Source organism: Misgurnus anguillicaudatus, chromosome 20 (genome assembly GCF_027580225.2).
Source record: "Misgurnus anguillicaudatus chromosome 20, ASM2758022v2, whole genome shotgun sequence".
NCBI lineage: Eukaryota > Metazoa > Chordata > Actinopteri > Cypriniformes > Cobitidae > Misgurnus > Misgurnus anguillicaudatus.
Genome location: NC_073356.2, coordinates 24232801 through 24246288, shown reverse-complemented (window position 1 = coordinate 24246288; position 13488 = coordinate 24232801). Strand labels below are relative to the sequence as shown.

Genomic DNA, 13488 nt, shown 5'->3' with positions numbered 1-13488 from the left:
AAAATGTTGATGTCTTTCTTTGTTCAGTCGAGAAGAAATTATGTTTTTTGAGGAAAACATTGTAGGATTTTTCTCATTTTAATGGACTTTAATAGAGCCCAACAATTAACACTTAACTCAACACTTAACAGTTTGTTTCAATGGAGTTTCAAAGGACTATAAACAATCCCAAACGAGGCATAAGGGTCTTATCTAGCAAAACGATTGTCATTTTTGACAATAAAAATAAAAAATATGTACTTTTAAATCACAACTTTTCGTCTAGGTCTGGTCCAGCGCGACCTAACGTAAATGCGTAGTGACGTAGGAAGGTCACGTGATGTTACATATATAAAACACACATTTGCGGACCATTGTAAACAATAAACTGACACAAAGACATTAATTAGTATCAGTTGACACACAACAACGTCGGAACGGTCCTCTTTCAACACACTTGTAAACACTGGGGTGGAGTTTCGCGTTCGTACTCTGTGACCTCTTGACGTCATGACGTATTGCGTGGGGTCGCATCACGACCGGATCTGGGCGACAAGTTGTTGTTTAAAAGAGCATTTTTTTTTCTTGTCAAAAATGACAATCGTTTCGCTGGATGGGACCCTTATGCCTCGTTTGGGATCGTTGATAGTCCTTTGAAACTCTGTTGAAAAAAACTGTTAAGTGTTAAGTGTTGGGCTAAGGTCCATTAAAATGAGAGAGATCCTGCAATGTTTTCCTCCAAAAAACATAATTTCTTCTCGACTGAACAAAGAAAGACATCAACAATTTGGTTGACATGGTGGTGAGTAGATTGTCTGGATTTTTCTTTTAAGAAAATTGAATATTCCTTTAAGTTATATTAAGAAATAGTTCTCCCAAAATGGTAATTTTTGTTATAATTTATTCATACTAAACCCCCTTTCTAAACTCATTCTCACACTTCATTTTGACATCACTTCAAACGTATTTTCCATCCAATAAATCACTTTTACCTTCTATAATCAAATACTGTGCCATTAGGTGCATCACATCAGGTTTGACGTCAGGGACATTTGGCCGCCTGATGCACAAGAACCAAAGATGAAGAGAAACCTGACGTGCTTATCTAATGGCACCATGTCTTCATCGCCTCTTTGCTATTTTTACTATATTTTATCTTGATAATTAAATCTATTATTTTTGATTCTGTGTTTTCCATCATTCACTAAATCTAAACTTAAGTCATTGTTATTCTTTTATTCATTATTAAAGCGACTTACAGCACATTAAAGCTATACGTTTTATCAAAATGTGTGGATCTAACCCCAACAGGAACACAAACTAAATAAAATCAAATTATTTAAGTAAAATAATAGCAGTTATAGCTACACCTGTGCTTTTGCCGTATGTAGTTGTTGTTTATATGGAGTTTGTATTTTTTGGTCTCAGCTAAAGCTGTTGAGCAGAAATAGAGAGAGCGAGATTGTTGTTGTTTCCCAGCGTTTGGAGCGGAGAGGGATTAGTTTTCCTCTGGCTGAGGAATGAGAGCAGTGAAGTAGTGCCAGTCAGCGTGTGGTTTGTAGAGTTTGTGGCTGTCTTGTTTACACTGTGTGGTGTGTGTGTGTGTGTGTGTTCCCATCCGGTGTGATGTATAAAGAGACGGCTCTTTTAAGCCATGACTGACAGTGTGACCCACACGGCACTGGAGTGTTGCTTTGGGCATTTTTCTTATTAAACACTCACATTTCTGCAGTATATAAAGTCCCGCAGAGAATATTGTGATGTTTAAGCAGCGTTCGCTCCTCGCTGCGGTGGCTTTCATTAAGATAACATGAAACAGAATTCACAATGCGATGCAAGGACGCTTTTTAACTGAACCGTAATGTGACTCATTTCTGATTGATGCTCATTGGGAAATAAATGTGGGAACTCAGATGCAAAAGCCTCTAAACGCCACATCTGTCAAAAATTGAGATGATGATATAAATCGAATGCTCTTGGCACGTTTGATAATTAATGGCTTTAACGCTTTCCTCGCCAATGACAAGTTTTTACGGCAATTCATATTTCCTCCTTTCGCTTCAAATTCCCAGCCTCAGGACTTTCAAAAATACTGCTTTGTTGGTAGAATCCATTAAAGGTGCCTTTCTGTCTGTGTTTTTGAAGCTTTGATTGTGTTTACAGTGCACAATATAACATGTGTTCATGTTTAACCTGTAAAAAACGTAGTATTTTTCACACAATTTACTTATCTCTATAGCACTGTTTTCACTGTCCTAAACGGGCTGATGTCTTCCTTGTTCTATGAAGTCCCTCCTTCAGAAATACATAATGAGTTTTGATTGTGTAGTTGTTTATTGTGTTTTGATTCGACAGCAGCCTAGCTTAGCAGAGCCGTTTGAGCTTAGCGGGCGACTGATGTATTCCTGTGGGCGGAGTTTAGTCAAAAAACTGTTCTAGTGACGTCATTAAAGCAGGAAGTAGAGGACTGTAGTCCAAACCGGCCATTCGTTGTAGGCTTTGAAAGGTGAATTCTGTTAAAGAAAATATATCACCTGGCAGTGAACTTTGAGCTTTATCCTTTTGCAGGTATTATGTATGCTATTATAGCAACATTACACACAAACTAAAGCTTGAAAAATGGGATCAGGGAGAACATGACCTTTATGTCTGAAAAAAAGGCTCATTTGCAAGAAAACATGTCAGATGCACTTAGAGGATTTTGCGTCCAAGCTCTTTATATGATTTTATTGATAAGGTTTTGAGTTTTCATCTGTTACCAGATCCTTGTGGGATTCTGGATGTGTAGTTTGTATAGAGACCACCGGAACACTTTGTGTGACTGAAGGGGGCATTAACAATAGGAAGCGTATGTATCCTGTTTAGTTGTGCGTTTGTACAATGTCCGTTTGTGTTTAGATTTGTCACTTCACACAGTTTTTTGATGTTTTGCTGGAGACTTGATTTGTACATGTTTAGACACTAAAGTTCATTCAAAGTGTTTTTGTATGATGTGGTTATTGTAAATATCTGGATCTTATTAGTATTTTTGCCCTCAACACACACACACACACACACACACACACACACACACACACACAGCCAAACAGAACACAAACCCAAACAGCCAAATAGAAAAAACATTAAAAAATCTCTCTCTCTCTATAATAATGTCATTTTGAACTGAGCTGAAGCTAAAATGTCGTTTGTGTTTTCCTTATATTTGGTTCTTGATCATTTTCTTGCTATTTATGGAATTGTGTAGTATGTTGAAGACATTTAATGTCATGAAATGAAATGTAATCTCTTTGTCTGTAGGTCATGAGCAGCAGGTTTCAACCCTATGACAGTATCATAACTGATGCAGTATTGAGTTTGGACGAGGACACGGTGTTGTCAACCACTGAGGTATGGGACCATAATTCTACCATAAATCTCTCTCTCTCTCTCTCTCCCTCTCTCTCTCTGAAATAATACAAGCTTCAGCATTAAATGTGGCTCTGTGGCCCAACTGAACACCTGCAATTTAGACCAGTCTCATTTTCCAGCTCTTTAGATTTTTTTTGTATCTTGTAGTCACCAGCGTGCTTTAAAATGAGGTCTCTTAGGGCCTTTTTACATAGCTGTCTGATTTGTTAAAACTGTTCCATTTACATTAGGCCACATAAATGCATCTTGGCAAAACGGATATCAGTCCAATCTTCTACTCCTGCGCAAAATGCAAATACACTATTCTTTACCCCGCCTTACAAAAAAATTAAAATATGACGCTTATGCAACTAAAGGCAGCACTTACTGTATGTTGTACTGTATGTTAGGCAGGAGACGCGCATCTCCTTGCTCGGCATGCTCGCGCAGTACAGAGTGGCCGGATTTGTTTAACATTCTTAAGTTTGTCATTGGACTATTTCATTGGTTCTAGAAAGATTTTTTTACTCACTGTCGTTGCTTCATAAAGCAATGAGTCATCTTTGTTTGTTTGGCTCTCTTCCGGCTAACTTGCGAGTGACGTGCTTAAGTTTGGGAGGTGTAAAGCACTGACGTGTGGTTTCATCAACCAGATGTATTTACACTTGTCTAGTTTCTTCTGAAATGCGTCCAAGACCACATCCTGAAACGGTTTGAGCGGTTTCTGTCTCGGAAACGTTTCGGAGGGCATTTACACCTGGTAAAAAAGCCTCTTTGATATCTGAAGGGCATCTGTTTTGTAGAAATACTGCACTCTAGGGATGGCTGGGATAGTTTTGACCCTCAATGGGTAAATATTGGACAGAACTCACACCGCTGGGTTAAAAATGACCCAATGTTGGGTTATAATAACCCAGCAGTTGGGTTAAAACAACCCAGCATTGGGTCAGTTTTAACCCTGCGGTGGATTGGGTGCATTATCTACCCATTATGCGTCAAAAATAACCCAGCCATTTTTAGAGTGTGTGTATATATACTAAATATTTCTTACATTTACCTCAACCAACAGTGAATAAGCAAATTGTTTCATCAGCCCTCTGTAGGGCTGTCACAATGATTAAATAGTCGTCTCATCGCAATTGTTTGACCTCATCGCAATGATTTCAGATCACCGCAATGATTGCACATCTTTTTAAAAAACACAAGGGGGAGCTGCAGCGCCTGTATAAAGGAGACCGTGGGGCGCTTCTTAACTGACAGTGTAACACAATTCATTGCAAAGCAATTCAATACAGTTGAAAAAACAGCATTTAAAGAAAAACTTTGATAAGCAGTATGAACTGCCAGGTAAAACATTCATTTCCAAAACAGCAATTTCAAATTAAAGGAATAGTCTACTCATTTTCAATATTAAAATATGTTATTACCTTAATTAAGAATTGTTGATACATCCCTCTATCATCTGTGTGCGTGCACATAAGCGCTGGAGCGCGCTGCGTCGCTTCGATAGCATTTAGCTTAGCCCCATTCATTCAATGGTACCATTTAGAGATAAAGTTAGAAGTGACCAAACACATCAACGTTTTTCCTATTTAAGACGAGTAGTTATACGAGCAAGTATGGTGGTACAAAATAAAACGTAGCGCTTTTCTATGCGGATTTAAAAGAGGAACTATATTGTATGGCGTAATAGCACTTATGGGAGTACTTCGACTCGGCGCAGTAACACCCTCCCTCTCCCATTATGAGAGGGAGAAGGTGAGCGGACTTTTCAGGCGAGTCGAAGTACTCCCAAAAGTGCTATTACGCCATACAATATAGTTCTTCTTTTAAATCCGCTTAGAAAAGCGCTACGTTTTATTTTGTACCACCAAACTTGCTCGTATAACTACTCGTCTTAAATAGGAAAAACGTTGATGTGTTTGGTCACTTCTAACTTTATCTCTAAATGGTACCATTGAATAAATGGGGCTAAGCTAAATGCTATCGAAGCGTCGCAGCGCGCTCCAGCGCTTACGTGCACACACAGATGATAGAGGGATTTATCAACAATTCTTAGTTAAGGTAATAACATTTTAATATTGAAAATGAGTAGACTATTCCTTTAAGGGAAGTGAAGGATGCTCCGATTAGACAATTAATCGTCATAATCGCCAAAGTCCTAAAACAAGACAATTAATCGTCATAACCGCCTCAATTAATTAGGCAATAAACCGTCAGCCAAATTTCTTAATCGTGACACCCCTAGCCCTCTCACATTAATATACATTAGGTCTAATGTACAAAGCTTTTGAAACAGAACACTTGACTTGCATTATATGTCGACTTGGACAAAAAAATGAATGCTGGGCCTTTAAGAAATAGCCTCCACCGTGTTATTTATTGCTGCTAACAAAAGGGCGGATGTAGGATCTATAACACTGTCGCAGTATACAGCGAAGTGGGGACACAAACACACAATACAGTTCGAGCAGGGTTAGAATCACTATCATCCGGATTAAACCCAACCTTTCAGCTGGTAGTGCAGATTTTTGTAAACCACTATGCTTCTGCCACCCGTAATCAATTCAGTCCATGGCTCTCGTCCCCCTCTCTCTCTCTCCGGCATGAGTCCAACACCGCCGTGTACACCATTGAGAAATGGCCTTCTCTTATCAGTGAGAGCAGAGTCAGCATGCATGCACACAGCTGAACTCAACTTTACAAACCTTTCCTCCTGTCTTTCTGAAACGGATATCTTTAATCATTTGGTATCTTGACCACACTGCAGGGAAACTCCAATTACTCTTTCTTGAACCAACCACTTTAACAAACAACCCCAGTTGTGTAGCCTGAGACTTTTTTGGCATTACATGTGAGGCAGATGTTCTGCCGGTGGGGATGCAAGGTTTCATTGTTCATGGCTTGTGTGTGTGCGCATGTGTCTGCTTGCGTGTGTGTGGTTTGATTCACCGCTGGCTTCAAATCCAGTTGAGGCTTTACCCTTTGAAACTATTGATGTGTTTCTGTAATCATTTGTTTATATGCTTTGATCGTAGAAGAAGTCGGGGCATGTGCTGAAAGTGTGTTATTGCACACGTGTGTGTAAACGTTATATCATCAGCCTTGATTCTTCATATCGGACTGAAGTGCTGGTTTGCTTTTAACTAAAACTTTGATGTTTTGCAGGTGGACTTTGCTTTCACCGTGTGGCAGAGTTTTCCAAATAGGATTGTGGGATATCCCGCCCGCAGTCATTTCTGGGACAATAATAAGGAGCGTTGGGGCTACACCTCCAAATGGACCAATGACTACTCCATGGTTCTCACTGGGGCTGCCATTTATCACAGGTTTGTGAAAACATCTGCCCGATTAGAACGAAACTAGGCCGATGCCATGAAACCACAGGACAAGAAAGTTGAAAAAGTTCTCATTACTCAAAGTATTTTAGTATTATCTCTAAATTGTTACTATTGTATTTGGTTTAATAATGCATTCGATTTATTAAAAGGTTATGGTTCACCCAAAAAAGAAAATACTGTCATCTTCAACTCACCCCCATGTTGTTTTAAACCTATATGACTTTTTTTATTCAGTTGAAGGCAAAAGAAGATATTTTGATAAATGATGGTAACCACATGTGACAGTACCCATGGACTTCCATAGTAGAAAAAACGAATATTTGGAAGTCCTTTAAAGGGACACTCCACTTTTTAGAAAAAATATGCTTATTTTCCAGCTCCCTTAGAGTTAAAAACATAGATTTTTACAGTTTTGAAGTCCATTCAGCCGATCTCCAGATCTGGCGGTTCCACTTTTAGCATAGCTTAGCATAATCGATTGAATCTGATTAGACCATTAGCATCGCACAAAAAAATGACCAAAGAGTTTTTGATATTTTTCCTATTTAAAACTTGACTCTTCTGTAGTTACATTGTGTACTAAGACCGACAGAAAATTAAAAGTTGCGATTTTCTAAGCCGAAATGGCTAGGAACTATACTCTCATTCTGGCTTAATAATCAAAGACTTTGCTGCCGTGACATGGCTGCAGCGGGTGCAATGATATTACGCAGTGCCTGAAAATAGTCCCTTGCTATTGAAAGTTACTAAGAGAACTATTTTGGGGGGTTGCGTGATATCGTCGCGCCGGCTGCGGCCATGTTGCGGCAGCGGGGTCCTTGATTATTGCACCAGAATGGGAGTGTGGTTCCTGGCCATTTCGGCTTAGAAGGTCGCAACTTTTAATTTTCTGTCGGTCTTGGTGAGCGATGTGGCTACAGAAGAGTCAAGTTTTAAATAGAAAAAATATTGAAACTATTTGGATATTTTTAGCGCAATGCTAATGGTCTAATGAGATTCAATGGATTATGCTAAGCTATGCTAAAAGTGGAACCGCCAGACCTGGAGATCAACTGTATGGATTCCAAAACGATAAAAATCTAATGTTTAACTCTAGGGGAGCTGGAAAATAAGCATATTTTCAAAAAGTGGAGTGTCCCTTTAATGATAAATGTAAATCAAATTAGACCGTGTCCACAAGTTTTCGATTGAGTTTTGATTAGTTTAATATGTAATTTACCTATTATACACCCTCCATTCCTTCCTTTTCTCCAGATATTACCACTTCCTATATACCAATTTCCTACCAAATAGCCTGAAGAGCATGGTGGACCAGCTGGCCAACTGTGAGGACATCCTCATGAACTTCTTGGTGTCCGCCGTTACCAAGCTGCCACCCATTAAGGTCACACAGAAGAAACAGTACAAGGAGACCATGATGGGTCAGGTATGTAAAAGCAAACAGCTTTACCTTTTCAAGCAGACTGCTGCATATAATTAACATATAACATCTGTCCCTTGCAGTCATCTCGAGCTTCTCGCTGGGCAGACCCGGACCACTTCGCCCAGCGTCAGACCTGCATGAACAAGTTCGCCAGCTGGTTTGGCGGCATGCCTCTGGTTCACTCGCAAATGAGATTGGACCCCGTTCTGTTCAAGGACCAAGTCTCCATCCTCCGCAAGAAATACAGGGAAATAGAGCGACTCTGACCAGACTGGCGCCCCTTGTCGGACATTCAACAGGGGGCCGGGAGAGACTCGTTGGAGCAAAGTAGGACCACGGAGCAAGAGCCCACGGTCAGAGGTTTGGCTCGGTTATCCCTTCAGCACACAGCAAAGGATAAAGACACCAGGATGTGAAGGCCTCTGTGGACCATCAAACATGTAGTACACCATTACACACTTTTAACCACAAGACTTACATTTTTTGCTTTGGTATTGGATCCCAGAGATTTATGATCTTTCCCAGCACCTGAGCAAGCTGTTGGAAGACAGGAGGGACGCTTCATTGTGTTGCACTTCATCTTCATCATGTCACATCCGGATCCATCAATCTTTCCACATTCGATGTTAGCCTAAATGCCTGCTCCGTCGTAAATGTCTTAAGGGGTCATTGTTAAACTTTTTCTTCGTTTTAAGGTATTAGGGGGATCTTTGTGTCGCAATTATGGATTGGCTTTATAATAACATCATTTATTTACAGTGAAACTGCTTTTGTAAGCTCAGACGTGGTTTAATTTAGCCGTACAAGTATACCAATATGAAAAAAATAAGGCGTTTGAAATGACCCCGGTTGTTCCTAACAACCACCTTTTAATGAGGGCCACATTAAACACCCTGCAGTATTTTTTTTTTTAGGTTTTTAAAATGGTGCCAAGAATTTATTAATTGCATTTTAAGTGGCAAGTCAAGCCCTTTAAAGAAATTTATTAGAATTCCCTAAATCCTCACATTATTAACAGCCAAGCTCGGAAAAATGTTTGTCACAGTCAAAGGCAGTGCCTGGAGAGCTTACCTTGCAGGAACACCATCTGTTTAAGTGAAAAAACTTGAGCGTAAGCTCTTTAAAAAGTTCAGATTCAGAAGCTCTTGACATAACTGCACTACAGGTTGAGTCGCAGGTCCTAATTTAGTACACTTGTCTCTCGCCTCCTCTATCTTCACTGTCTACTTGAAAAATAAGCTGTCCGTCAAAGTTTAACGGCACTGCCTTATTGTTGGTCTCCTATACAAATTTGCCCCTCACTTTACTTAGAAAGTGTCTAGTGTATACTTCCTTACTATCAACATCTTATTGATTTTATATCAAGCCCACCCCTTCAGTGTTCTGTATGTTTTCAAGAGCAGAGACTATGGGGAGCATTTTATCAATCTCTGCTCACAGGTACTTGAATGTCTGATGACTTGAAGGGTTTCTGTGCTTTAGTGGCCTTTTCGTGAAGGTGACTGGACTTAAAATGTGCCAGCTGTGAGCCAAAGCCTTTATTTTTCCCTTTTTAATGCATTGGATTTGTCATCGTTGTACACTACGTTGTTTGCTCCTATGTGGTTGTGGTCAACTCGAGCAAAACTTAAGTCATATCTGACACCTGAATGTTTAGTAAACCTGGCTGCAGACTTCAGTTGTGTCGTATATCATTTTACAAATGTCTTACATATTTTAATAAGCTATTAGAGATATGACATCATATTGCCACACTGCAAAAATGATTTTCAAGAAAAAAAATTCTTGGTATTTTTGTCTTGTTTTGAGTAAAAATATCAAAAAATTCTTACATTAAGATGCTTTTTCTTGATGAGCAAAACGACCCAAGAAAGTGGGTCTGGTTTTTAGACCAAAAATATTAATTTTGTGCATAAAACAAGCAGAAGGAATCTGCCAATGGGATAATCAAATTTTTCTTGAAATTATCTTGAATTTAGTGTTTAAGAAAAAAAATTTTTTGCTTACCCCATTGGCAGATTTTTTTGGCTTGTTTTATGCACAAAATCAATTAAATTTGATATTTTTGTTCTAAAAACTAGACTTATTTTCTTGGGTCGTTCTCAATTTAGGAATTTGAATATATTTTTACTGAAAACAAGACAAAAATACTAAGAAATTTTTTCTTGAAAATAATTTTTTGCACTGTATACAGAAACACTCATGTTTCACTTGTGGTTTTATAGCTAAATGATCAAATAAATGCTATCGTAATGTTAAATACTATCAAATATCATGTCTCTAAATGCGACGGCTGTAGTTGCATAAAATATGCATTAGTAATTATTTTAAGTTTTTAAAACACGCTAACACAAATGGCCCACATCTGGTTAAGTTTTAAGTTCAGCAGACTTTATATCAAGCATTTATATCTATGATTGTTCTCCTTGTCATGTCATGTATCACAGAATAAACTGGCCCCGCACAATTTCAATGGCCAAATCAAACCTTACCACTGTACATAATGTTTGTTTATAAAAATGGATCTACACAATTAGCTATTTAATGTGTCTGAAACTGGAGATTATTTTTATGGGATAATTAATGGCTGCATCAGATGTTTTATTTTATTTTTTATTTTTAGAGCCCTAGCTAATGTTGTTTTTAGGGCATGTGATGTGCTCAACACTACCCAGACGTGTCCAAGGCCCTTGTTAATGTGGATAACGTGTATAGACGACGCACAATAATGTGTGTTTTGAATCGTGTCATTATGCCAGTGTTATTTTAATTACCCAGCTTGATATGACAAAGCCATTCATTTAAATTGGCCTCTGTTGAATACTGCTGCTACCATAGCATATTTGCAAAATCACCAAAGAATCTTGGTAAATTTAAACTCATTGCTGTTTTGTCTTTAGTACTTGGGTTCTTTTATGGTTTTATGCTGGCTTTTGTAAGATTATCTCATCCCATTGTGAGTAAAATGATACACAGACACGAGGCCTGTATGATTCTAATGCATTTGTGTCTGCTTTATCTGCGCTCACATTGCTCTCTGTTATTAGCAATAAGCAATCATTACGTTTGAAACACTCACTGATTTGTCTCTAATTGTGCCTTTAATTGATTTGTGAGTTTGTTTCCCCCGGCTGTCAAAAAAGGGCGATAATGTTGTCGTGTCATCTGCCAGATGCCACTTTATCATACACTAAAGTTTCACATCATGCATTAAACACTCACCTGTATTCCTCAGATTAGGCTGTTAACCGACTTGCATGACCACTTTAGGCTATTTATGAGTAAATGCTGTTGTTTATTTGGCTCCCTCCTGTTCTGACCCTTCATTCATGTAATTAACAGATGACTTTTATAGAGGTAATAAAGAAATTGCAAAATGCCAATTTTGTATGAATGATTTATAAAAAAATAAAGTCATATTTGATGCTATAAAGATTTGGCGTTATTTTTTAGTTCTTTTTTTGATGGTATATCAGTAAAGCGTGCCCAGGTAAAAAAAAACATTTACTTTAAATACTTTTTTACTTAAGTGCACCCGAAAATGAAAATAATGTAATTAATGACTCACCCTCATGTCGTTCCAAACTTGTAAGACCTCTGGTCATCTTCAGAACACAGTTTAAGATGTTTTAGGTTTAGTCCGAGAGTTTGTTGACCCTTCATTAAAAATCTATGTACGGTATACTGTCCATGTCCAGAAAGGTAATAAAAACATAATTAAAGTAGTCCATGTGACATCAGTGTGTCAGTTAGAATGTGTTGAAGCATCGAAAATACATTTTGGTCCCAAAATAACGACTTTACTCAGCATCGTCTTCTCTTCCGCGTCTGTTGTGAAGCGCATGCGTGAGACTAAAGTCAAGTGACTGCAGTGACGTCCTGTTATCCTTATGCAGGGTTCACACCAAACGCAGTAGAGGCGGCAAGCGCAAGTGATTTACATGTTAAGTCAATGCAAAAACGCGATTAGGCATCCTTTGGCACGGTAGGCGCAGTGCGGATGCCGCGTTCCGTGCGAATTGAGCGTTGCCGAGGGAAACGCGCGAGTTAAAAAATCTGAACTTCGGCGGATTTCCGCGCGCATTAACCAATCAGGACCTTGCTGTAGTGACGTGATTACAGGAAGCGAGTGGAGTCTCAGCGGAGTTGCAGAAGCCCCTCCCATAACGCGGATTTCGCGTGAATCTCTCGAATGACTAGAATTTCACATGCGAATGAAGCGAGTAAACTAAAATGTTCAAGCGTCCAACTACGCGCGAATAGCGCGTTTTTGCCGCCTCTACCGTGGTTGGTGTGAATGCACAATCAGACATGTTTGCGAAGTTTTTTTTTTTAAACTTACAGCGTGGATCTCCCTCAGACTGTAAACGAAGCCCGGGCGCAAAAACAAAATTTTGTCTTATGTTATGTGCTACACTCTACGTGGTGCTTCAATCCCCCTCCACTTATGTGCACTGTATATAAGTATATCTATTGTCTGTATTGTAAAAAAATCTACTTTATTTAAAAAAAAGTCCTCCAAAGACCCAATTAGGCATTCTGTGGCACGGTAGGCGCAGTGCGGATGGCGTGTTCCGTGCGAAATGAGCGTTGCCGCAGGAAACACGCGAGTTAAAAAATCTGAACTTCTGCGGATTTCCACGCTGCATTAACCACCATCAGTGGTGGCGGGCCAAAAAAAAAACAGCTGGGGCGCACCAGATAACATGTCAGCCACGTTGTACGTCATCGACGTCACTTGACTTTAGTCTCACGCATGCGCTTCACAACAGACGCTGAAGACGATGATGAATAAAGTTGTAATTTTTGTTATTTTTGAACCAAAATGTATTTTCGATGCTTCAACACATTCTAACTGACCCACTGATGTGACATGGACTACTTTGATGATGTTTTTATTACCTTTCTGGACATGTACAGTATACCGTACATAGATTTTCAATGAAGGGTCAACAAGCTTTCGGACTAAATCTAAAACATCTTAAACTGTGTTCCAATGTTGAACGGAAGTCTTACGAGTTTGGAACGACATGAGCCATTAATGACATTATTTTCATTTTTGAGTGAACTATCCCTTTAAGATAAACTTCAGGACATCCAAGTGTACCCAACTGTGCTATTTTGAGATGAACAGATTATTAGTGTATTGAAATAAATATTGAGTATTCTTGCTATTGGTATATTTGTAGTGTATAACTTTACAAATAAAAATGTACTTGCTGATATTTAAGTATAAAGTTTTTTAGTACATTAAGCCAGGCATACGTTTTACATGGGTGATCAAGGGAATAATTAAAAATTATGATTATGAAGTTGAGCACTTATAGCCCTAACATCGAAATTTGCTCTTTTTGCGCT

General features: G+C 38.8%; 1 protein-coding gene across 3 annotated transcripts in view; it reads left to right on the top strand.

The window, feature by feature from the left end:
- Nucleotides 1-11563, top strand: part of ext1b (exostosin glycosyltransferase 1b) — a 93684-nt gene extending 82121 nt beyond the window's left edge. For all 3 annotated transcript variants that reach the window (XM_073858349.1, XM_073858350.1, XM_073858348.1), the window contains 4 exons: nucleotides 3277-3366; nucleotides 6535-6695; nucleotides 7962-8133; nucleotides 8211-11563. In XM_073858349.1, coding sequence (XP_073714450.1) covers nucleotides 3277-3366; nucleotides 6535-6695; nucleotides 7962-8133; nucleotides 8211-8396 — 609 coding nt within the window. In that variant the 3' untranslated portion in view covers nucleotides 8397-11563. The remainder of the gene's footprint in view (nucleotides 1-3276; nucleotides 3367-6534; nucleotides 6696-7961; nucleotides 8134-8210) is intronic.
- The last annotated feature ends 1925 nt before the right edge of the window (nucleotides 11564-13488 follow it).